The sequence below is a fragment of the Lonchura striata genome, chromosome 6 (genome assembly GCF_050655825.1).
Source record: "Lonchura striata isolate lonStrDom1 chromosome 6, ASM5065582v1, whole genome shotgun sequence".
Lineage (NCBI taxonomy): Eukaryota > Metazoa > Chordata > Aves > Passeriformes > Estrildidae > Lonchura > Lonchura striata.
Genome location: NC_140708.1, coordinates 22,543,356 through 22,569,833, shown reverse-complemented (window position 1 = coordinate 22,569,833; position 26,478 = coordinate 22,543,356). Strand labels below are relative to the sequence as shown.

Below are 26,478 nucleotides of genomic sequence, written 5' to 3'. Positions count from 1 at the left end.
GTTTTTTTCAGTCCACAGTGTAAGTAGCACTATATACAGATAATGCAGCTAAGACCTGAGTCTGATGTTTAAAACTTCTACCAGTAGTAAGTATACGCATTTTTATTTAGAAAGTAATAAAGAAAAAGGGCATTCCCTCTCCTCCTTTAAAGTAGTAAATATATTTCTTGCTGTTCATGGAGGTGGGGGGGTTGGTTTCCTTTCTTTCTGCAGTACAACAGTACCTATTTCTCTTCTTAGGTGAGATGTCTAACACCACTGCTATTTACTTTTTAATGATGCTAAAGTTGTTTCTGGAAGTAGCTTCCACTGAGATGCTACTACAAGTACAATTGTTCTTTTCTGGTAATGAGAGCTTGGTCTCTGTACTGACTTCAAACTCAAATGCATCTCCAACATATTGTGAATGGTCTCTGTCTCTCCTCAGATGTGACAGGCACTAACAAGGGGCAACATACCATTGCATAAATGCCACCATCATCTTCCACCTTTTGTGATGGAGAAACTCACATGTTCAATGGAATATTTTGTGTATAAGCTGGCCACATAATAGTAATGGTTTACAATATCGAGTTTGATATGTACCTAAGGAATTATGAGAATGGTATTTTCTTAGGAAAAATCACTTACACAGCATACATTAATGCATTTCTTCTAAAAACCCACAATCCTGTGGAGATCATGCTCCAGAAACAGGAGAACAGGCTTCCCATCTGAAGTCCAGTAAAGTCAGGTGAAACATTTTGGCACTCTCCAGTAGGCCCTAACAAGCTTTGCAGTTTTGACCCTTGAGAAGCTGCAAGGCAAGGCAACATAGGAGTCTATGTGAACTTCCTCATAAACCGGAGTTTTGCATAGGCAATGGTAAGGAAGATAACAGTCATGCAGAAGAGAGCCACTATGTTTTCCCACATTGCCCAGCTGGTAGGGGCAATTCCTTGGCTGCACAGGTATGCTTCACCAGAACACCTGCAGAAAAGCACAGGGCCCAAGTTCATATTACTATGTGGCACGTATCTTCAGGTAAATACTTTTATTCCTGTTTCACAAAGATCCTGCTACCCTAAACTCTGCAAAACAGGTGATGGAAATAGAGAACCCATCACCAAATAAAACTCAAGGGATAAATCTAGGTCTCTAGTTCTCAAAATGTTTCAGTAGCAGCCTAATTGTTCTTTATAGATAACTGGCAATTTATGAGGAAACCTCAGAACCATCTTAAACCATGGTAAGTACAGAAGCATTAGCTTCCCCTCAACAATCACTGGAAGTTCAAAAGCTGAGGAAACAGTACTCTAGCACTGTTCCCTACAAAATATCATGTTATCTTTCTAGTACATATTACTAAATAGTTGCACTGCTAAAGCTTAAGGTATCAATAGCCAAGGGTATTTCAAATGGGGCAAAATGGAGCACTGCGAGAGAGATACTTTGGCTCTCTCTGTATCTGCAGAGAGGTTAATATGAAAAAGTTCTGTGGGGGAGGCATGTTTTTGATCAGTTGCTTTCCAGCAACTCTGTGGCTGTCCACACACTGCATTTCCATTGTTGAGTGACCCTGGATTTGTTTAAGGAAACTTATCAATCAGGGCTAGGTTATCAAATACAAGCTTAATTTAGCTCATCTGCCTATTTTTACAAGTAAATTTTCATCCCTACTTCACTCTTGGGTAATTGTGGAGTTTTACTGTATAATCCTAAAATACATCACTTTGGGACATGTTGAGACTGGCTTGTAAGTGGTTATTCTGCGAATAGTATAAAAATTTGACACTGTCAGACTTCCCTTTAAGCAAGTCATCACAATTCAGGCCCAGAACCACCATGAGTTACTTACACTTCTTCTGAAATATTGGGGGGACAACTGCCTGCATCTTCCACTGACATTGTAGCATTTGGATTCTTCTCACCACAGAAGTAGAGATCTCTGTACTCATTCACCTGAAGAGCCTAGGGATAGAGGAAGACACAAGACTTTTGCAGAGTTCATGGTTTGGGCTGTTAAAACTGAAACTCTTCAAAGGAACTTGATTATTAGAATACACATACCACCATTCTTGGAATCACATGTTCGTGTTCCTTTTTATTTTCAAGTTCTTAGACACTGCCTTTCTTAGCAATTGCTCCAAGTTCTGCATCCAGGGTGGTTTGATGTCCCAGGCCGTGGCTTCAAGGTTAATTAGCCATGGGTTTCTGTCTTACCAGCTACAAGTTCCTGTTAATCCACATTCACCCAAACCAATCTACTGGTCCAGAAAATCATGTGGCTGCATGCAGATACTCCAGCATCACCACACTGAAGGCATGGCAAAGTCAGCCAAAGCAAGAGGTGAAGGTTCCCCAGCACTGGCATCCCGCACTCACTGTTATCTCACAGGACAACTTCCACATTGAGTAACACTGATAAAACATCTCAGTGATACGCAAACAATGAGGTCTCACATATCTCCCACCCTGCACCAGCTCCAGCATTCATTTCAGTCACTGTTACTTGAAGTAGGACACTATTCCTTCCAAAGAGGCTTGACAAGGATGCAAACAGAAGATTGAAATACAACTCCCACCTGTGACCTGCTCTATTTATTGAGTTTCAAACAGTTGCACCCTTAGATTTCCGGTACTCCAGTTCCTTACTATTCATAAAAGTCAAATTTAATTTCAGAGAAAGCCATGCTGAAGACTGTGACAGTCATGCACTATAGTAAATCCTTTAACCAGTTGGAAAGTCACTGGCCCCAGACTGGCCACCCATACAGTAGTTTCTGGAGAAGCTGTACAATATTTGATTTTATTCTAAACCACAGGGATCAACTATTCAGCTAGGAATTAGTGCCTGACTGGACAGCTTGCTCTGCTGCTGTCCAAGCAGCACTAATTCTGTAGCACAAAGTGTTTGTTCAGTCCCTGAGACTTCCAGCTCTCATACAGAGTTCTAAATTTTGCTTCCTTTTTGAGGCTGGCTGGTTTATTCTTTTTATTTAACACGTTCATGCAACAAAACAAACCAAATCTGGCTTTTAAGAGAACTTCATACTTTATACTTTCCAGGAAGCAGCAGTGTGGCTACATTACTCAGAGGAGACCAATGCTACTTTCTACTTACAGTGAGGCCATATCGCGGGATGCTGAAGTACTTGAGCCAGTTCAGCCAGCCCATTACTGAAGGGAGATTCACTAAGAGGCCAGAAAAGATCTGAAATAGAACAGAGGAGATTAATGAATCACACACTCTGTTTACTGCAAATAATACCATTCCTGCACAGATGCAGCACAGGTGCACTGGGACTGATGGACCTACTGCTGCTGTCATCCCTGTACCCACAGACATGAGTTGGAGCCTTGCAGCACTCCCACACCACTGGCCCAACAGCACACCTGAGTACTTCAGCTGAACTGCTTGCAAAGAGGTCAGAAAGATTTTCTACACACCCACATGTGAGCTAAGAAGCATGATCACAACTTCTCATTCAGGAGGATTGTCTTATGGTAGAGCTAGGCAGAGGCTAAACAAGATGAGAGAAATGAGAAAGAGATGAGAGAGTGGAGAGATGAGAAAGTGGAGAATCAAAAAGGAAAAACTGGGGAGCCTTACGAGCTGATATTATTTCAGTCTTCCCCTCTGTCCTACATCTTTTATCCATCCTTTCTCTCATCTGGAAAAGGATTTTTTTTTACTTCTTATCACAAGTGGTCTTCATAGCTAAACATGACATTTCAGCCTCTACTTCATCACAAGTGATTTTGTGCTTACCCCACTGACTTCCAGGACACGCATATGTCACTCCTTATACACTGTGACTTAAGTCAATGTACATCAGTTGCCCTTCACTACACATGCACACTTCTCACCCACAGTGAGCAGCTGAAGCAGTGCTCTGTCACTTATTGCAAAAGCAGTTTAAATTGCAAATCGAAGAATAAGAAATGCACTGTGGCTCAGAGCATGTACACAGACAGTGACCAGGAATCATCTAACAAGAAATATATAACTTGGTAGGTTTCACAGTCAAGACATTTCATCACCAGCATCACCTCTTTGAAAAAGAACTCACAGCTCTCATCTCTGAGTACTCAAAATTCCTTTCCCTCTCTCTTGTTCTCTTCCTTACAAAATCAACAGATTTTTTACATTAAAGTTTATTTCAAGGCTTTTTCCTTTTAAATTATCTAGTTGATCACTTAGATTTCTAATACTGGAAGAGCAAGATTTATTAAAATCAATCTTTGTAAGGACAATTTAATAAAAAAATAGCAACACATGTTTAGGGCACACTGTTTGGAAAGCTCTGGTGGCATCACAACTACTGAACTGTACCCAACCCTTAGACTACAAGTGGCAGAAGTAGTCTTTGACTACAGTGACAATAAAATCACAAGCATGGGGCTGACATGCCACTGGACTATGGATATTTTAGCCTGCCTAGGGTAAGCTCAACCCCATCCTCTCAGCTGGTCTCAGCTCTTCCTTCCCTTCCTTCCCTTCCAAAGGAGCACACACCCCCTAATATACTTACAAGCATCAGGACAAAACAAATGGTGATGAGCAGATTGGCCACAGCCACCACATCCATCCCAGCACTGATAGCCAGGGACATGGCTGTGGCAGTATAGGACACCAGTATCAGGGTCAGCATGAAGAAGAAGAATCGCCCTGCAACAGCTTGGTATCCTGTCAAAAAGCAGAAAGGTAAGAGTCCACTAAACAACCACATAATGAATTCCAGACAGGTACCCTTGGATTCCTATACAAGACAGGAAAATCGGGAAGAAAGACCAAGTCTGGAGTTGGCAGGAACTATGCATGCTTCAAAGGCCCAAAGAGCATTACCAAAAGACGTCGTCAGGCAGGTCCCTGTGTTAGTTTGCTGGTGTCTCTGCCCCTGCCCCAGAGTCCTCCGAAGTTATGATGCCAAGCACTTAAATCAGCTGCAGGTTCAAGCTGCAGTATGTTACAGATACAGGAATCTGGCTAAGTCAGAAATGTGTTGGAAGATAAGAGGTTCAATGAAAGCATCAATTCTTTACCAATCATCCAGTAACTGATGCATGAGAATATGATGGCTGGAGTAGTTCTCATGGGCAGCAGATCTCCTATCATCAAGGCCAGGAAGTAGGCAGACACACGGTAATATCCACTGGTGTACTGATGGCTGCGAGGACAGGAAGGAGGGGAGTTGTACAGGTTTAGAGGTTCTCTAGGAAGCAGGCTCAGAGTGTTGTGTTTGATTTATCCTGATTTGTTTTCTGCTTTCTATCACTGATTCCTCTCTATGCAAATTGCTTATAGTCTGTGCTATCACTGACACTCTATGAAGTAAGGGCTGACTTGTCTCTCAGACCCTGCAGTCAAACAGCCCACCAAGGAAAGTGAATGAAACACTGTGTGACTGCTAGGTAAAATATCATAAAGAACCTCCTAAGTCTCTTTTCAAAGAAAAGGATCCTTAATACAAGAGCATGGGGAAGCATTATACCTCTATAAACTGGAGGAACATTTCATCCAGTGCTAACTCATACAGCTGCTTCCAGGGAAGAAAGAATAATACCTAACAACGGGAAAACACCTCTGGGACATCAACTCACCTCCAGTTTAGGGCAATTAAATGTCATTATGATTGTTTTACTGCTTAATGGAGCTCAAGAAAAGATGCTTTAACAGGTGAGGTGCCTAAATCTCCATTGAGACAGCTGGTAAATTACACTGGCAAGCAGGGGAGACTAGCAGGAAATGGCAGTGTTGGGGAATTTCACTCCTGAGCAGCTGTTCGGGACAATATCAAGCTGCTCTGAGCAGCCTGTGGGTGGACATGTGCATTCCAGGCATAAATCTCCAGTTTCCGTTTTGCTGCATAGGATTTGTCTCTTGCTCTTCTATTGCATGAACTGGAGGCACCTCCAAACTACACTTTCAACATATATGCATGCATACATGTGTGTATACTGCATCTACATTCATTTACATATGTATACACACATACAAAAACATACACATATATGTGTATATATAAAAATATCATTATAAATATATTATACATAAATAATATTATAATTAAATAACTATCTTTAATTATATATTAATCACTTATAACAACAATGTAATAATCAAGCACATCCCTCTAAGCACAGAGAAGACCTTGATTATTAACAAGCTCTTGTAAGGCAGACAGCAGCCCCCTTCATCTGAGCATCCTTTGCAAAGTTTTTCCAGGAACTCTCCCATCATTTTTGCACAGTCTTGTCACTTTAGGACCATTGCAAGAATGTGTGTCAGCCCTTGTGAGAAAGAGTGCAGGAAGGATTCACAGTCTGCAGGATTCACAAGCAGACCTTAAAACCAGCTGTACACAAAAGTGGGTAAGAAAACCAGTAAGCTGTCACAGAGCAAGGAAGTAAAAGCATTTTCTCCTTCCCCCAGCTCTTAGCATTTCAGCTCCTTGCTCTACAGACTAACTTAGCATTACTATTCCAATCTCATGTTGCAAGGGAGTAATCAAGTCTTTGGTGGTAATAATTTTGTTCAGTGTGTAAGATACTGCCCCATCTCATTCCAGGGTATGAGACACTCCAAGTGCCTTATTACTTACACAAATAGTTTCTTGTCTCTGATGAATAGCTCAATTGCAGAAACACTGGAAAAACATTGGTTTGTAGTGACAAAAAACAAGGATCCAACCCTAGAAGGCAGAACAGAACAGTGGAAAAGTGAGGGAACAACCAGATCAAACACTCTCAGCCTCAGACATCATCATACCATCAAGTCAGTGCTTTTCTCTGTCCACAGAATGGAGATATTTAATTGTGCTACTGTAAATCTTAGCTGTATCCTTTATCTTCCCTTTTACATCCCCTCTGTACTTATGTGCAAGCCTGACAGAACTGTGACCCCTTTAGGACCCCTGGCAATTCCATGCTGCAGTGCACTGAGACTTGTGAACCCAACCCTCCTTTGTATTTCAAGTGGATCCCAAGGCCTTCCTTCCCCGTGCCTCAAACCTTACTGCTACAGACAGAAAAATGAGCAAAGCTTTGTCTTTTCATCCTACCGATTCTGAATGCCACTTCGGTCCAGTTTTACACCAAAAAAGATAGCACCCACAACCAAGGCTAGAATTACAGTCACTGCGATCTGGAAGTGGAAAGAAGAAAGGTAAAAGGAAATGCTTCAGGTAAGTAAAAAAATTAGGAACTAACATTATTAAGTCATGTGCAGGGCTTAAGATTCACACCTGCCTAATGCTCTTGTGAGGCAATGTATACCTGTGACACACATAATTAAAATCCTTATGACAGTTTTTCAGATTTTATCCTCTTCACTTTTCTACTTCCTTATTTGGCTAGGAGAGTTTAGTAGAAACATGTTTATAGAATAACAGAGTTTAAATTTTAAAGTGAGGCACAAAATTATTATCACTCTAGAAGATCCCTATGTGACCCAGAGAATGGAGCACTTTCCCCCCAACCCAAATTTTCAGTGCAGTAGTTCTTATGCTAAACTAAACTGGAGATTTTTTCCAAAGGCCACAAAGGTAGCTGAGCATCTTACTCCACTTACATGGCAGTGGAACAGGACTTTTCTGTTTCCCTAACTGCCTTTGAAAACACATTCTATCCTACAAACTCCAGATTATGGGACTCAGAGCAGCAAGAGTCTGAGACTTTTAGCACTTGTCACCTACTTGTGCAATAGAGGCCTGTGGGTTCCTGATGAGATTTTTCAGGGAACGCTTGGACACCCAGTAGAGCTGAGTGAAAAATCCATTTGCATAGGTGATCTCATGCTCCTGCTTGGACAGTCTCTGCTTGCTTCCTCGTCCAAGCTCCACTTTCCCCAGTGCTTCCTTTGTGCTCTGATACAGGCTCGAGCTGAGATATTTCTGGTGCAGCACATCTACCACACTGCTATCCACATTGTCTTCTGTCACTCCATTTTCACTGCTCACTTCTGAGTGAGAGAAAAAAAAAAAAGATATGGCTTGTGATTCCCTATGAACCTGACCTTCAGATATGGCCCATCAATAAGCTCAGCAATTCTGGAGGCTGAAGAAAAAAGCAGAAATGCCCAGACAGTTTGAATTGTTCAGGCCTTAGTCCTGAGTTTAAGAAGCTAGCTTGCGTGAGAGGTTTTTCCTACATTTTTAATCAAACCTAGCCAATCTGCCCATTCTTTCTGGCACAAATGGTCATATTGTTGCAACATGGCACCAGAAAACCTTTGTTTCATTGAATTTGGGAAAAATCAATGTTTGTGCTGATTCACATCACTGAAGTGATGTAAACTGCTGTGTAACTGCTTTACAAAATCTGTTCCCTTATAGTCCTTCAGTCAATGATGTGTTACATGATCTCCAAACAAGTATTTCCAAACATTTGACTCACTATATCGGTAGAGAATTCGTTCTCTAACAGTTCCAATCGCTTTCACTCTCCTGTAAATCCAACACTACTTAGGCCTACCTACCTAGCCTTCCCTCCAGCAGCCTCTTATGTGACTTAAAACTTGTCAGATGCCTCTTGAGACTAAGGAGTTCTAGTTTTTCCAGTCTTTCCCTCACAGGCTTTTTTTTTTTTTAAATTTTTGGTATTTGTCATTGCTGTCCTATACTACTGAAATGAAAAAAAAAAAAATCCATTAAAAATATTTCTAATCTCTTTAAAGAAGCCCAAAACAAAGTATATCTATTAGTAGGAACAATGAAAAGATAATGAAATGCCCTTAGACTCAAGGAAACCCAGAGAATAAAAGCTTGTCATCACCACATACAATTTCCCTCCACAATTTACCTTTTCCTGTGTCCACAGGTCTGTGATCTTCCTTGCTTGCTGCCACAGCAGTTGAATCACCATTTATGACATCAAGGAAGAAGTCAGCTGGATTGTTGAAGGGTTCACATTCATATCCTTAAAAAAACCCAAAAAACAGAACAAACCAAACCAAAATCACACATGCAACATGTTTGCATTGCACTGGGCACATCTCTGAAGGTCAAGTCTAATACTGTTTCACTTTTCCATAACCCTGTTACCAGAAAACTTCACTGCTTTTTGTGTTACTTTACAGCAGTAGATGGACAGGATTAAGGAGTTGGTGAATTCAGGGTATCTAAAGACCTTCAAAGCTGCTTATTCACTGATTTCAGGGGAGGAGGAATCTCTAACTTGCTTCTACCACAGCTCAGTATGGACAACTCTTGCCTCCTTCCCAGTGCTGTTCAACCACACTGCACTCTGAAAGACACACAGTTCCTCAGTAGAGGTTCCTGGATGTCTTGCTCTACAGTCTCAGATATTTCTTCCAGAGGCTCAACTCATGTTGGTGTTTCCTCAGTCACAAGGATGAGGAAGGGCTGTCCAAGAGCAGCTTCTTATAATACAGCTCTAAGTATGGGACAAGGAGGAAATTAAAAACAAAACCAAAGACACTGCTACACCTTCCCTGAGACAAAGGAAGTGGGCTACTGAGAGGAGAAGCAGAAGTATTGATTGATTAAAGCACCTCCATTAAAGCCAGGGAAAGCTTGCAATCTAATGTGTTTATAGCTGCATCTAAAGATTGGAAGTTCACTCCACATTCTCTGTTCATTATAGTCAGACACCCTCACCCTGCTTACTTGAAGAGAGGGCAGCCATTCAACAGTGCAACTATTAACCCATCTTAAGACACACCCTAGTTCTGTCCTCTTGGTTGCCCACCTGCATTCAGTCTAGAGCATATTTTTGGATCAATCTGTACAGATTGCTGCCAATCAGCAGGCTGTGGTTCAAAAACCACTGGATCTGTCATCGAAGCCTGGTAGAGCTACAAGCATTATCTGGTCTGTTGGACATCATGCATAAACACATCCAGGTAATTCTTGGATATGTTTTTGTCCTCATGTAAGGTAAAACAAAGGCAAGAGAGAGCCATACTATCTTGTCTGAAAATTTATATGTTTCTCATTCTGTCTTTTTTCTGTTCTAACATAACACTGCTTAGACTGTATGTGTATAGTCTCTAACATCCTAGAGATAGAAAAGCATGGGCCTGTTATCCCATGCTAGGGTAAGAATCTAAACAGATTTAATTAATGAGCCAGTTGCTTTTGCTCTTGGCATGGAAGACTTACCAACAGAACTGAAGTACTCCAGGGCGTGTTTCGCAGGACCATGGTACAGCACCTTGCCCGAAGCCAGTAATGTCAGACTGTCAAACAGCTTGAATATGGAATAACGGGGCTGATGGATGGAAAATATGATGGTTCTCCCTCTTCTTGAGAGCCTGACATAGAAACAAAACATCTCTTAAGTACACCACACTTTGGATTTCGGGAAGGCAAACCCCAAGCATCAAAATCCAAGACAAATATTTGGCAACTTCTCAGAGTCTTGACCCAGAAAAACCTTCTCTCCCTTCTCTGACACTGTATCAGAAGCTGCCTGCAAGACAGCACCCATCATTACAGGAGACCATTGCTGCAGCCCAGGTAGAGAAAGTATGCTATTGTATGTAGCTAGCAAAGCCTGAGACCACAGCTGTGTATGAACCCTCCTTATGTGTTTTTTTATACCAGATGTCAACCTGGCTAACTGGAACAGTCCTACTGGGCTCAATGGCAGTACCAGGTGGTACTTATCAGGCTGTGAAAGTCTGGCCAGCTGAGATTTCTCTTAGCTCTTCTGCTGAAGATTTACTCTAAAGAAAATTCAAACCAAGTTTTCCTTCAAGTTTGTCAGATGCTCTTTCAAGTGCTTTAGCACTGATGCCCAGTAAGGACCCTTGATGATCAAAGACCTGTATCCACAAACCCCAGACCAAAGCAACTCCCAAAAGCAAAACCAGACAACAGGCCACAAACCCAGGAGCAGAATTAGAAAGTCATTCTCATTAAATAAGCCTCTTTTGTCTTCCTTGCACGTAACTTTGTTCTAATTGTCAGTAGACACCTCATCTCCGAAACAAAGGACACTCAGGGTAATTTTGCAAGTGAAGTTATTACCTAAGTTCAAGGCTGTTGTTGGGTAATAGACTCAGATGGAAGGACAAGAAATCATGATTACAAGGCCTGACCTCCCAGTCCACACTTTGTTGTGGCAAAGGGAAGCTGTCCAAGCTACATCTGCTTTTTGGGCTCCAATCCAATGCTTGCTGTGAAAAGATTCCCATAAGCTTAAAAAGGCTTTGGAAGAGACCCAAACAAAAAATTTACCACTACTTCTGATTATATTTGTCTAGTTTCTAATGTTTTGTTTTTCTAAAGGAACACTAGAAGAACTCAGTCATAAGAACATTCCTTTTTTTACTAATGAGTTCATAACCAAATTGCAACACACTGAAGAACTGACTCTTACTTCTTCAGAAGGATGAGGACTGCATTGGCTGTGCTGGCATCAAGGCCAGTTGTTGGTTCATCTAGAAAAAGGACTGGTGGCTCTGTGATGAGCTCCATCCCAATGTTGGTTCTCTTCCGTTCCCCTCCAGACACTCCCCGGATCAATTCAGTTCCTACCTGCATGCAGAAGAAATCAGATATTTGCAACAAGACCCAGTCAGTACATGCTCTGAAGTTGTGGGCTTTCCAGCTTTCCACACCTAGCAGCCATTTTCACTTTCAGAGTCCCTTTAATGAACTTTAGGACCAACAGCACGTGAGTTTGACTCAGTGTGAGGGACTGTGTAGCAGTATGCTAAGCCTGATTTTCAGAGGTACCAGGTGCTTTATGACTTCAGGGAACAGGGATGACATTGACAAGGGAAAGACAGAGTAAGGCCACAGCATTCAGAGCAGGCATTGGTGTGCAGAGATGCCTTTTTTTGATAGCTTACCTGTTAATACAAGCTCCACACAGAACTTTCCCATTAAAGACCAGTTTTCCATCCCTCAGAGCTTTCAGAAATAAGAAAACAATTTTCTTGTTTTGTTCCAGAAAGCCAGGAAGTGACTGAACAACTTTCTAAGATGCAATGACTAAGTGACTCTTTCCCTTCTGAATTTATACAACATGCTGGACATGATCCAAAATCATCCCCTTTTAGTAGCAAATACAAATATCTCTCTCCAGGCTCCCTCCTGAACTGGAGACTGATTTCTTGCATGCAATATGGTTTAGTCAGGCTCCTGTCTGGCTTCCTGTAATTGCACTACATACACCATACTGCCCAGAGACAAGAGGTTCAATTTCCAGATGCAGTAGGATTTCTGAGAAGGGTGTTCTTCCTCCTCACCTTAGCATCAGCCACTTTGCTCAATCCCAGCTCATTGATTATCTGGGTGACTCGCTCTTCCTTCTCTTTAATGCTGATGGAGCTGGGGAGTCGCAGCGCAGCAGAGAATTGCAGGTTCTCCCTCACCGTCATCGTGCCCATAACAACATCATCCTGCAAGTACAAATGGGCAGTTGGAAAGACTCCTCAGCTGCTGAGTGGGCACAGGAGTCCCTTAGTGGCAGTTACTGGATAAGCTGTTTGCATACCACAGTGGAACCCAGACTGAAAGACAACTCCTACTTCAAATTTTACATGACATGAAATTTAAAGGCCTTCAGTAGCAGTCAAGGGAACACTGCAGCTCTACAGGCTCCACAGCTCACACCAAGCACCCCCTCAGCCTGGTTTCGGGCTGAGTAATTCAAGTGCAGACAGTGCCGTTGTATACTGCATGTGTATTTTTCTTACTAACCAAAGTGAGGCAGAGCAGGTAGTGATTTTGTAGAGTTAAATTTCTGTCAGTCCAGCTGGAGCCAAAGGACATTGCTAGTGCTCACTATTCAAGCTAGAGACACTCAGGGACAAATGTCTCAAATTGGGACCACTTGTGAGGAACTTACTGGCTTTTCATCAGCCACTGAGGATTTGGGGATCTCTGACCTGCAGGATCAAGATTTAGAACCAGTCTCATCCCATGGATCCTGCAGAGCCCCCCAGCTGGCAGCTTTCAGCTGCCTGTGTCACATCTGCCTGCAGTCAGAACCCTGGATGGTTTCCAGATTTGGCTGCTCACACAACTGCCAAGAATCCCCTTCTCCCCAAGCTCCCCAGGGCTTTGAGGGTCTATTATTGGTCCAGGCCTCCACCCACTTCCGCAGATTCAGCTGGCTTTTCCTGTCTCCAAGTGGAATGAACCTCTGTCACAGCCAGCTAGAATCAGAGGAAGAACAGCAGGGATCTATTTATTTCCTAGAATTATTGTCTGATAGTTTGAAGGTACTTCTGCCAGCTAGAACAGCTTCTGAGTTTAACAACAAGAGATTTTGGGTGTCATGGTTTTTTCCCTCCCTTTTTTAAAAGCACTTCAGGGCAGAGCCCAAAGGCCAAGTCACAGTAGCCCAGCAATTTGGGAATCCATGTGTCTGTAGAAAGACACACCTCTGATCTTGACTAGCCTGGAATAACAGTTTGATCTTATTGTCTTCCATATTCCAGATTAAAACTAAAAACTGTAACAGCTGAGTTATCAAATTAGGCTCTGTAGGGATCACTGAAAATTACCTAAACTAGCAGTGATTGATGCTTTCTCATGTCTTCCATCCCAAGGTCTCCCAGGCCTCCAGGAAGGCAATTACTCACCTGCACAACATATCCTGAGATGCACTTGAAATTTGGAGGCTGTGGGATGCCATCTATAAGCACTTCTCCAGACAGACCTGCTGGATCCTTTCTGGCTGCCAGCACATCTAGGAGACTTCAGACAAACACCAGGAATTAGGTTTGGCAATAACTGCTGCTTTTACCCTTGACTGGTTAAGTACCACCAGCCAGGACTGAGTTACAGCCTGCTCACAGTGTGCTGCAAACCAGAGGGCACAGGAAGGGGCTTCCCCTACTCTGCAGGCTTTAGCTCTTTGTACAAAAAGTCTGGTGTACATCCAGGGTTTTCCAGCACACGGTGTGCCACAGCAGTATGGCAGTGTACAGACACTAGTAATTCAACAGTCGACCCCCTACAGACACAAACTTGGTCTGTGTATTTACAGATAACCTCAAATGCACAGAGACAAGAGCATCCTGCTGAGTTGTTGCAGGCTGCTCTCCAGCCAGGGTAGCACTAAACTAACTCCTCTTATCTCAAGGAAATTAATCTGTATGGGTGTAAACAAGACAAGAGTTAAGATTAATTCTAGAAAGTATTTTTTTAACGTATCACTGCATTCTCCTCTTCTCTGCCAATGCAGAGGCCAGCCTGTCTGCCAGATAAGTAAACTGCCCTGATGAAGTGCTGCTCTTGAAAGCATCCTAATTAGCCAGCAGTCTCCTTAGAAAAGAAGATCAATGGTCACCACAAAAACAGACCTGTGTGAACCCTGGCCATATTTCCAAGTGTCTGACATTCTTAAAGTCAGAGAATGACAAAGAGCTCTCTTACCACAGGAAAGAAACAGCATTAGCATTGGATGGAAATAGTCTACATGGAATTTCTCTGTGCCTTCATCCAAACAGCTCAAGAACGTGTGTACCCCCATGAGCAGGCCACAGCCAAGTTGGGGTAAGGATCCAGAGCATCCTACTGACTGCATTACACCATATTTCTGTCACTTGTAACAGAAAGGTCTGGCCTAGCAGCTTTGAGGAAGTCTTGTTGCAGAAAGTTCAGAGGGGGTGACATCTTCCATGCCCCAGAGGAGCTTACACCCCATCTCCACCCCATTATCAGTCAGAACAGAGCCTACATCTGAGCTCCAGACACCCCAGTTCTGCCTGGTATCTTAACTCAGGCCACCACCAAAGAGAACTGCAGATGAGGGGTGTGACACAGTCACAGTGCAAGAACTTCAGCAAAGCTGATAGAGGGGCAGGAGGTCAAACTGCATCTCTCCTAACCCTCAGAATTCCAAATATACTCTGAACAGCTGACTATCCATTTAAAGGAGTAGAAGGTACTCACGAAGATTTCCCACTCCCTGTTGGTCCCAGGATCGCATTCAGTCCTGGTTTCATAATGCCACTGAAAGAAGGAAAGAGTTGTTAAGAAATAAGGACATTTACGAGGACCACCCATATGCAGATTTTAGTAGATGTGAGATGTCAACAAAATACTATTGAAAGAAAAACCTCAGATATTAAAAACTTCTTAAATCTGAAATCTATAAGCATTTTTTCTTTCTATCCCAGACTGCCAGTCAGAACAGAATCCGAACTGGATATAAAAAGCAATCTACGTAAGACAGAAATTAAGTGTCGTCCCTGCTCAGCAGGGTCTTGAAAAGAAGCAACAATTGCTCTCTGTTGCTCATTTCCTCTGACTGCACCTTGAACCATAGTTAAGGGAACCCTCAGATCTTCTAGCAGAAGAGTTCACACTAGTTTGGTCCTAAACTGCTTCAGCTATATCCCAGCTATTTTGCCTGAAAGCAAATCAAAGTGCTTACATGAACTGCTGGCTGGCAGGAGGGCAGTCATTTCTGTACCAGCACAGCTGGATCTGGAAGGTGACATGAGGTCACTGGTTCACAGCAGTAGATTAATTCCTACCCTCTAGTATTTCATTTAAGCAAACACTTACTTAACGTTATGAAGGATCTTCTTTTCCACGATTTTCCGTTTACAAAGGAATCCACTGGACTGCTTAACAGAGTACTGGATGTTATGGAAACTCACAACGGAGCCACGAGGAGATCGGAGGGACTCTTGTGTTGGAACAGAACGCTGGAAAGTGCCTGCTCCTTCCTCTTCTCCAACAGAAATAATGCTGTGATCAAATGTGTCTGACATCATATTCTTGTTACACAGGCCAAGCTCCACTGCGTGGAGGTCACTGTTGTTTTGAGCAGTTCCCATCTGTTGAGATGAAGAACACAGAAACAAACAGGGACGAGACATGTGAACAAAGATTTTTCCAGAGTGTCTTGGAAGAGCAAGTTCATGCACACCACACCAATTGGTACACATGCCAAGTTTCCAAAAGGATGAACATCTGCACCAGAAGACATCCAGTAGTCAGTTCCCAAAGGCACGGGAACCCACAGATTTAGAACTAACCTTTAAGGACAGTAAGTATGTTCTTGAAGTAAATAACGCTTGCTCAAAGGGCATCTAATGAGACAAAAACAAGCCTACCTGTGATGGTCACCATCTTTGGCAACACAGTCAGTGCTACTAATGGAAGCTGTTACCACTTGAAGAGACTTAAGCTCACCTTCTTCAGTCATAACATGCTTATCCCCCCTACTCCCCAACAAAGCCAGCAGAGAAAGCCTATTAAAAAAATCCATATAAAGAACCGCAGCAAGAAAAATGTTTGGGTTTACAAAAATGAAGGCCAGCCACATGCACCTTGTCTGCTGCACAAGTCTGTTTCAGAGATATCAATGTGATTAAAATAACAATTATGCATGCTGAAAATGACTGGGGAAAGCCAAGGTGCTCATCAAGTTAAAGGAGCAAGAAGATCTGTCCACAAACACATACATTGCTAGCTCCTCAAATATTGTGTGAATGTAGAAGTATCCCACCAACTACCCCTTTCCCACCATCTGCACTTCTTTCCTCACAAGAATGAGAGGGTGGTAACTAGTAAGACCACCACTACAGTAACAGGAGATTTCTCACTGAGAGATGGTCACCCTATTAGAAAACTGGGGGTACAAAAGCCAGGTTTAAAGAAATAGGAATTGTCCTTTCCTCTCTGCCTCTTCCTATCACTGAAAACTCAACAAGTTGCATAAGTTTTTCCCAGTATAAGTAAAATAAAAATCAGGGGCAAAGGAAGGGTTGTTTAATTTGAACCCATACTGAACTCTAAGGCTAGTACCCCTGGGCAAGACTACACAGGATGGGAAACTACACAGGATACGCTAGTTACATCAGCAAGAGATGGCTTATACACTTGAAAGGTTGCACAACAGATGATGAGAAAAAAAAAAAAAAAAAAAAAAAACCAAAAAAAAAAAACAAGAGGATGATAGTGACACTAAGGACAAAGACCTTGTTGGACTTTTGAACCTTTTTATTGTACCTGTCCAGGCTAGGTTCTGTTGTTTAGTTCACCATACACCTTTCATGCAGGTTTTTGTAAAGCTACAATTAGCACTGGCAAGGGGGTGTGTGCACGGACGGCTGAGGACGAGAAAAGCCTGGCAGAGGCTACAGGTAGGCTCGGGCTGCAGCAGCACCTCACGGCAGCGCCCCTCTGTCTCCCACCCACGTCCCGCGGGCCGGTTTCGCCCGGAGGCACGACCGACCCGGCCGACCGCGCTCCGCTCCGCTCTCCTCCCCCGGCCCCGCCGCTCGGCCGCCCCCGCCCCGCCCCGGCTCGGCTCGGCTCGGCCCGGCCCGGCCCGCGCCGTTACCTCGCGGCTGCCGCGGCGCTCCGAGTGGCGGCGGCTCTGCCTCGGCGGTGTTTTATAAGCGGGTCCGAACGGCGGCTTACATAAAGCGGCGGCGGGGAGTGCCGGCCGTGGCCCGCAAACCCCGCCGGTGGCGGGCGAAGGCGGCGGTGATGGAGCCCCGCTCCGCGGGCGGCGCGACCCCCGGGGCGGGGCCGAGCCTGAGCCCGGCCGTGCGCGGGCCGCGCTGCGGGAGCCCCGCCGGCAGCGCCGGGGCGCGGAGCAGCCCCCGAGAGCCGCGGTGCCGGGGCTGCCGGCGCCCTCCGCCCGCCTTCCCGGGGCGGGGAGAGCAGCGGGCAAAGCCGCGGTGCTCGCTCCTGGGAGCCCCCGGACACCGGGAGCCCCGTGCAATGCACGCAGCCCGGCTCGGGAGGGACAGCCGGGCAGCGGGAGGCAGCGCCCACGGTCCCTCCTGCCCTCCCGCCTCCCGGACAGGTCATCGCCCCCGGGGCGTGCGTCCAGTGCAGCCGGGTCAGCTGGGGCCGCTGGCCGCCCTAGCAGCCCTTCCCTGGGTGACACTGCCGCTCCGACACAGCCCTTCCATGGCAGTGTGCTCCTTGGTGCGCCCAGAGAGGGTCAGGACAGCCTGCTGGGATGACCCTTTGTCCATCAGGTTGTCTCTCTGTGCTGCCGTGTGTTCCCAGCTGGGAGAAGGGGTGAAATCACGAATATTGGATTTCCTTCAGTTTGGGATAAAGCCTTCTTGTCTTCCCATTCTCAAGGACTATCATCTTTATAAATAAGCTCTGTCTCCCCAAGGTCCTTGATATTGCGAATGGAAAAGCCCAATTTTATGGTTTATAAATAGGATTTATGGCAAAAGTCATATTAATTGCCTCTGGTTTGACTGCCCTCTGCGGCTCTGTAGAGAATTGGGTTTTTTCTAACTACACCTTTTGCTAGATCAATTTAAGGCTCAGCTAGGGTAAAGCATACCTCTATCTATCAAATCAACAATAATAATGAAAACTCAAAAGGCTCACCTCTCCCTTTTCCAACACCTGCCTCCTCTTGGTATGTTGATACACTCCATGCCATTGATGCATTAGGCAGAAGACACCCACATCCTGTGAAGCTGTATTGCTCTGCAGGGCTGACAGGGGTCAGCAGGTGGGTTTATGGGGCTGTTGAAATAGCCCTAAAGATCTCTCAGAAGAGCAGGTTTTGCCATAGGCTTGCTAAATGCTATCTTCAGTCACTCTATGGGTCAGAAGTGGACTTGAGTTCATGATTCTTATGAGATTTAACTTCCTCTTTTGGGGAAAATGTGCCTACATTGAAGATTTTTGCCCTAGTGTTTCACCAAACATGCATATCTCTGTCTCCAAAAATACTTCAATCCCAAATACTCACTACCCCTCAACAAGCTGCAGAAGCAATCTTCTCTTGTCATGTGTCTGGAACAGTGAGACAAACAGAGCCTGTGTGCTTGGGAACAAAGGTGAGCATTTTCTGAGTCATGAACTTGCTGCTCCACATAGTGCCTGCACAGTGGTGCAAGAGAACAGCTCACTCAAGGAGCACAATTAAAAAGTTCAGGTTATTCTTGACAGCTTCAGTTGTACGTCTGCTCCTCAGACAAAGGTGGTAGGTGCCTTCATGCTGATCATTTTGGGAAACACTACTACTCCTCCCACACTTCATGGAATGGAAAATCCACTTCTCTATCCACTGTGCCTAAGCTCATCCCAATGACAAAGAAAGAAGCAGAGACCCCAGACATTGGGAGGAACTAAATCTGCCAAATACAGGATCTGGCTGGAGGCTCTGGCCTTTCTCTAGCTCATTCTTCAAGCAACAGTCTTCCAGGCCTCTTCAAGGAGAGCCTATTTCATCTCCCACCCCAATTAGGAGTATTTTTCAACTGTGTCATGTTACTAATCCAGTTAATCTAGCTCATACTGTTGCTGAGGGAGGTATCTGCCAGTACAGGGATAGAAAACAGTGGCCAGGGCTGTAGTTATTTAAGGCAAATACTCACAATGAGCCTGATGATGGCCTGATGTTACTGTACTTTTCTCTTGCTCACCACTCTGTAGTCTGGGGCTATGCCAGCACTGCTTTGTGCTCCTCATCCACTGAGGACAGTTTGCCCTGCAAACTGTCAGACTCTATTGCAGATTAAAGGATGTGGTCTTCACAGAAAGACACCAAAAGCATTAGCCCAGTGTAAAGCCCTAGAAATCACCAGCCTACAATGCCCTGGTGTATCTACTGAGTGACAGTAAACAAATAATGCTACAGGCTTTGAAGTGATATGTTGTGATAGCAAGGAAAGAACAGCCTGGGTCATGTTTCAGATCTCATGCAGGTTTTAGCACAAGTTTGAGATCTTTCCTTTTTATCCTTAGCTCCTGCTGCTTTGAGCCTCTGATTTGGCTGCCACTACAGGGGATGCAGAACAGGAAGGACCATGATACCATCCTGGGCATGGGGGAAGGGATCTAGCAGAACGTGAGGTTTTGAGGAGTCCTGCTCTTTCTCCACTGCTTTCTTTAGTAAGCTGCTCTCATTGACCTGAGGATCCAAGCTGTTTCTTAATCCTACCTAATGCTGAATTTCATAAAGCTCATAGAATATTTCAGGGACTTGAAGTAGCAAGAAAGCAAGTAGCATAAGAAATTTGTCCAGTAGGAAATGTATGATGATTAATACTAGTGCCTTCTCTACGGAATGCACCAATAATCAGATCCCAATGCTCACTGTATAAAAACAGGTCTGAGATCACTGCAGAAGATATCAGATGTGGTGCTTGAGTGATACTTTCTGGGCTCTTCTTTTCCAGAAGCTTCAGTAAACCACTCCAAAAGACACACCCTGTATAGATGTGTACACATGTACTGAATCTGGTGCATCTACAAATTTAGCACTCTATGCATAAAAAACTCATTGTGCTTTTTCCACCCTGATTGTTCATCATGTCACAGCTAGTGCTGACTGGCCCCCCTTACTTGGTTAAAGTGCTGCTTGCCTTGGGGAAGTTGACTTTTGCAAGACTTGCAGATTATGTAGAAGAATTCTGACTCTGTCAATTTTTGTTAATCATTTAGTCCATTATCTGAATTCACAGTAGCACTAAATCCTTAATTGGTTAAAGATAAGAAAGGGTTCAAGCAAATCTAAGAGTAAAATAAGTATTTAACTAATACACTACACTGAGATATCATGGGCTTCATTCTGACAGAAATCATGAATAATTGAACTATAGGACCAGGAGAATTAAGTATTATCTGGTAAAGCAAGTAATCAGCCAAGGATGTCATAGATAAAGTGCCTAGTTCATCTAAACCACCATGACAATTTTTCAGCACTTAAAAAGATGACATCATAAATGTGCTATGATTTTTATCACTCCTAGTTGCTGCTGTTAGTAACATGTTCAGGAGCCTGCTAAGGAGAAAGAAAGTTCCCATGTCCTCTATAGCCAAGCAGATCTGGGAGAGACACTGGTCATGACTGCCCCTACAGTATTCTCAAGCCTTTAGGACAAGGCCTAGGACTTCAGACCAAGAAGTGCACCAAGCACTGAGGCCACAACACCCAATCCCCAGCACAATTGTCTCCCACACTCAGCCCAAGCTCCTGTGCAGGACTCCTTCAAGCACAGTTTGTCTTGCTATTTGTGAGTCAGGAATGGGCACTCCATCCTTCTGCTTCCCTTCTGAGGGCCTCAGTGCCTGCAGGAGGCTAACAGGATTAAAGTGTGTTTTATCTGTCCCAACTCAGCTCTGCAGAGGTCAGTTCCCTTGCTAGACATGAATGTTGACATACACATTGTTACGTAGGCATTTCACCTCCTTCCTCAGGAGCAAAGTCCAGGCTGTCCTATGAGACATTCCTGAAAACTGTTTAACTTTTATCCACTCCCAAGGCCTGAGCTGCTGCCATTAGGATTTGTTGTGACAGCCCTGAACACATACAGACTTTTTTTTTGCAGTAAGTGCTGTACAGACAGAGTTGCCGAGTTGCACCCAAGGGACCGTACACAGCTGTAAGAGTGTGAGATACCATTATAGCAAACAGCTTGCATTCTGGAGAAGGAGGCATAGGAAAGTAGCTCTGTCCCATCCAACTCTTCCCTTCTTTTCTGCCTTCCTAGAGGCCCACCAATGCTATATGAACTTGACAGAGAACTACTGTGCCATGACACTGGGCAGAGCATCACAGTAGGTGAAAGAAAAAGTGCAAAGGCTCAGAAATCTCAGCTGTCCCCTACTCTGATGCAGATTGCAGGAAAATCACATTTATAAACAAGTAAACTGAGGAAGAAAAGCAGGGAATCACCAGGTATCAAGTGTTATCAAAGATAACCCAAAACAGAAAGCCAGAATAAATGTTTGGATTTTTGTCTTGAAGATGAAGGCAGTAACAAAGAAGGGAACAAAGAGAAGGAAACTCTTTGTTGCACAATTCACCTAGAAATGCCACAGGAAAAAGCAGAACACTCCTAGGCAATTATGCCAGAGTTCTTTGTACTCACCTTGCATCTGGCCACACTGATTATATAACATTAAGTTCCAACTCATCTCTATATTTGGCTTTTTCAGTAAAGCCACTGCCTGGAGTTTGTCTTGGTCAGGGCAGCTCAGGTTTTCTGACTGTGTTGCTCTGCTCCTCTCCAGACTAAAGTTTTCTCTCCCATATTGGAAATGGCTGTGTAAGTGGAGATGACAAGTGCACGCAAAAGGGGCAGAGGGAGCCCAGGGTCATCCCTGAGCCACTGAAGGCCAGTGAGGTGTCCTAGGCTTGGAGTTCTCAGTAATCAGGAGAGGCAGCGGGAGTAGAGTCACAACAGAAATGCCAAGGTAGGTGTGAATGGAGAATAAATGAGAGTGTGGGTGTAGAACACCAGGAGTGGCAAATGTTGATGACACTGAGCTTAGCTTCTCACCAGGACACCAGCCCATCTAGGGATAGCTCCTCCAGGCACTCAGAGTGGGAGAGAAGGGGCAATGACTAAATCTTAATGACTCACAGAAGAGGGACAGAACAAGAAGTTGAACGTTGTCATCTTCTAAAGCATGTGAAAAGACACATTCATAAACAAGCCATGGTCACCAGGCTAAGGATGGAGGAGACATGAGAGTCTCTAGCTGATGTTCCTTGTTCTGTGTCATGACAAGGACCCTGACCACAGCCCCTGGACATAGGTCCTCATGCCTAAATGCTGAACACTTCCTTTGGGCACATCTCTCCTTCCTCATGAGTATTTGGTAAGAGAACAGAAGCGAGTACAATCTGTTCTGTTTTACAATAAGGTCATCCTATTCTCTCCATGGTAAAGAATGCCTGCTGGTGGCATCGCCTCTCCTGGGCCTGAACAGAATAAAACTCTGAGGCAGAAGAGGCAGTATTCCTGAAAGGATTCCGAAAGCCTACCATCTCTTGCTACTGTAACACTTCCCAGTTGTGTAGGAAACTGAGAAGAAGCTCTGTCCTTTTGTCTGTCCTAGAAGTCTTTGCTTTCAAAGCCTGCTCTCTCTGCGAACTCCACACATGTCTGAACAGCCTGGGTGGTTTGCAACCTTACAGCAATATGTCTGCAGGTATGTGTGTGCACGGATATGGAATTTTTCTCTCCGAGCTTGCCCTTTACTATTATTTCTGATGCTTTCTGCAGAAGGGGACCCCACAGGGACTCACAGACAATGGAAATGATCACTTGGGATGGCTTTCCAGTCCCTTCTTGAAGCAATATGCGGAATAAATAAATAGACTCTACAACTCAATGTAGTTATGAAGTGGGTATGTATGTCAGCACTCGGCACAAGCGAGATAGCTCTCCAAAAATTTGTGCTCTGAGCTGCTGTCTGTCCTACATCTTTATTCACAAAGGTGTTCTATATGCAATACATTACACAACTTTTCTATGCATATTCAACCCCTGGCTCTGCCTGTCTTCGCTTCTCATGCTAAATAGGTCTACGCCCTTTTAGGCATGTGTAGTTCGCTGTGGTGGTCCCGCGGGGGTCTCTGGTGGTCTTCTGAGGCTGAAGATCAGTCTTCCTCTAGATTAAACTTTTAAACTTTTCCCCTCTGCGCATGCGCTTTTAGTCCTTTAGAGTCTTATCTGAGTATGTCTGTTAGCTTTAACATAATTGAAGATTAGAGGAGTCTCTTTGAGTTTTTTTTTTCCTTAAAAATAGATAGGCTTTTATTTGGGTTCTGTGCATTCCCTAGTCTTCCCTGGTATTGTCTTTTATGCAAGAAGCTCTAAAGATTTATGTTTCTCTATGTCCCTTGCCCCATGGCAAATGTTTTTTTCATGATACATTCATTTTGTTAACTCAAGTAAACCCCGAAAATCTCTATTTCATTCTCAGGCAGCACAAGCAAAGCCAGCTTCAAGTTTTTTTGCATCTTGCTCTGAGTGTCTGTTTCTTAAGCTGCTGTGCCTTCTGGCACCTAGAAGTGAGTGTACCATCAAAGTAACAATTGGTATCTTGTGGGAATGGCAGTGGCCAGGAAACAGCATCGTCCAGAGCTGTTCGGGACATCCTGTGCTGTAGAGCCCCGTTACTCCATGCACACAGGCTCTCTTGGTAACTTGCTATGGCATGCCTCAGCACAGCTGGCTAATTCAGGCTGGAGACCCATCGCTGAACAGCCACTGTTTTGTCAACTGAACTTTTGCACTCCTCCTTCAGCACTCCTCAGCCAGGGCTTTATCCCACCGCAGCCCGCGGGGCTGGCACCCTCCTGTCATCTGCCCGAGCGCCTGCACACATACAGCATGGCTGGCTGGCAGTGAGCTACGCCTGGCATTTGCCACCTCTAAAAAAGGGCCATAGGCGCTGAACTGTGCCATGTCTGTCCCAAACCCGGCACATTCACATTATATCCCTTAACCTCCAAGCCCGGGGATGGGGGCTGGACCTGGCACTCACTGAAATTCCTCCTGCTTTTACTGCTCTCACACTCCCAGGCTCCTTACTGTCATGTTTGGAGACCTGGAATTAGGGTTCGTGTGATCAGCAAAAGGATGGCACAACATCCGGGCTTGTAATCAGCTGTATCATCAGGTGCTGGCTATTCCCCTCCCTTTTGCATTAGTTGCTGATAAACTCTAGGAACAACAGATAGCTGTTCCCTGGGCGTGGGCTAGGGCGTGTCTGTAAAACACACAGAGGGAGGGCAGCCTCCAGCTAACAATCTTTGGCGCTAAACACCAGTAAGCAGCAGCTCCAGGCTAATAATAACACTCATTAAGAACTTCTCACAAGACTGAGAAAAATGAGCAAAACCCAAAATGAGTACAAACCCTTTTTACAGTTTGTAGGGACAATTATAACCTGCCTGAGATAGATAAAGCTTGCAACAAATACTGAAGTGTGAGGGTCTAATATTACAAATTACCTGTTGGAATCCATGGATTCTACCTCTGTCTTTTTTTCTCTCACCACAAAGGGAATGTTTCTGTGTCTCAGTTTTTCTCAGTAAAACAAAGGACAGATTTGTTTCTGTCCATTGAAAACGGAAGAGAAGGGACTATAGCTGCAAAGTGTTGTGAGTAGTGCTGACTGACATCTACTGGTAAACCAAAACAGGCTGATAAGGTAACAAGAAGCTTGGCTGTATTTGTAGGGCGTCAGGGGATTTTTGTGTTCCTTTTAAACATGACAAGTTAGGATTGCTCATTGTTAAGACTATTGGCATCATGTTCTTGGAGAGACAGCAAAGAGACATGACCAGGAGCTTTCCATGCTTGTGGCCACGGCTGGTTGGGGCTGTTTATTGCCAGGCGCCTGAGACTCCTCTGACATCACTGCCATGCCCTTCCCTGCACACATCCACGAGTCTCTCTCTGCCTCACCTGTACTTTGAAATCATGGCTAGGACACCTCTTCCTTCCCCCTTGGCTTTGAATCAGGAGCACACACAGCACCTGCCAGAGTGGGCCTCAGACTACATCCACTGCTAGCGCCAACATAAATAACAGTGATAACTGCTGATATCTCTTCAAAACACTCCATGCTTTTCCAAACCTCTTCCCAAAGATTTTAACCACTTCAAGGCACAGATGGCACAGTGCAGTTTGGAAGGCTAGCCTCTACAGATTGAAGCAAAACACAATCATGCACCCTTGTTTTGAGGAACAAATACTTTACTTTACCCATGAGACATGTATAATCTAAGTAATATCAGCTCCTGGTGGGAGGCCTGACAATATGTATTTGAAAAGAAAAGCTGTATGAACTTAGCATTTGGTGTATTGATGTTATTACTCCACCAGCTTGAAAACACAATTGACAATTGCACAAAAGCAAATGCTGGGGACAAGTAATTTCCTTGCCTGCTCTAGGACACATCATATACATGACAGCATGGACAAAGAACAGACAAGGCACAGTGGCATGAAAATGTACAAGAACTATGAGATTAATGCAGGCACATGCCAGTAACAGAAGTTGTTTTACACTGAGAAGCACTAGCACTACTCAAATCACACCATAGGGGGAAGTGGTCTTTCTGCCAGGAATGGGGAAACGAGCTGGCCTGGGAGACCACTATAGCCTGCAGTTCTTGTCTGATCACAGCCAGAGCTGGTTTAGGGCTCCTCAACATGGCAGGCTGGCTGCTGTGCCCCAAGTCCAAGGGAGAGGAAACTGCCAGGCTGTTCTTGCCAGAGAGAAAGGGAGAGCTATGGCAAGCTGGACTAGAGTCTCCTGAATTCACCAGAGACAGGCAGCCTGAGAGGCAAACATCCCTCCCAGCTGCGGTAGAGGCTTATGGAGACTCCCATGTCCTTCCTTTGCAGGGGAAAATTGGCTTCCCAAATTTCAGGCATGAACAAACACTGCTTGTGAACATTACCATTTTGCTCCTGCCCTGAAGAGCAGACTCAGTGCTTGGGAGCTGCTTGTCTGATGCTGTTGGTCACTGTCCCATGGATCTGAGTTCAGCTGTCACACCTCTGCACTTCACCTGCCCTCCCTGATAGTTATGGGAGTCCCTGTGCAGAAAGGAGGGGGTGGTGAAGGTTATCTTCTGGCGTGCAGTGACAGGCAGGGCTCCTACACTGAGCTGCTGTGGCTGCAGCAGCCCTGCCTAAGTGGGAGGTTTATCCGAGGGGCTGGGCACGGGCTTTGGCACAGCTTAGAAGGGGAACAGAAAAGAAACACTGAGCAATACAGAAAGGGAGGTTCTGAGTCACCTTCTCTGTTGAACAGAGCAGCTAAACAA

The 26,478-nt window shown here is 44.6% G+C and overlaps 1 protein-coding gene across 2 annotated transcripts; it reads right to left on the bottom strand.

The window, feature by feature from the left end:
* Positions 1-86: 86 nt before the first annotated feature.
* LOC110475029 (broad substrate specificity ATP-binding cassette transporter ABCG2) lies at positions 87-18,504 on the bottom strand. Of its 2 annotated transcripts, none has more exons than XM_021538873.3 (16): positions 18,279-18,504; positions 15,474-15,748; positions 14,856-14,915; positions 13,541-13,655; positions 12,200-12,352; positions 11,326-11,483; positions 10,104-10,255; positions 8,782-8,898; positions 7,677-7,942; positions 7,044-7,126; positions 6,585-6,674; positions 5,026-5,150; positions 4,515-4,669; positions 3,104-3,193; positions 1,838-1,950; positions 87-969 (listed from the first exon to the last, which is right to left on the bottom strand). In XM_021538873.3, the coding sequence occupies exons 1-16, from the start codon at positions 18,339-18,341 to the stop codon at positions 822-824; spliced, it is 2,163 nt and encodes a 720-aa protein (XP_021394548.3). In that variant the 5' UTR covers positions 18,342-18,504; the 3' UTR covers positions 87-821. The 2 variants fall into 2 exon arrangements, with proteins under 2 accessions (XP_021394548.3, XP_021394558.3); XM_021538883.3 differs by lacking the exon at positions 18,279-18,504 and adding an exon at positions 17,260-17,499.
* Positions 18,505-26,478: the final 7,974 nt, after the last annotated feature.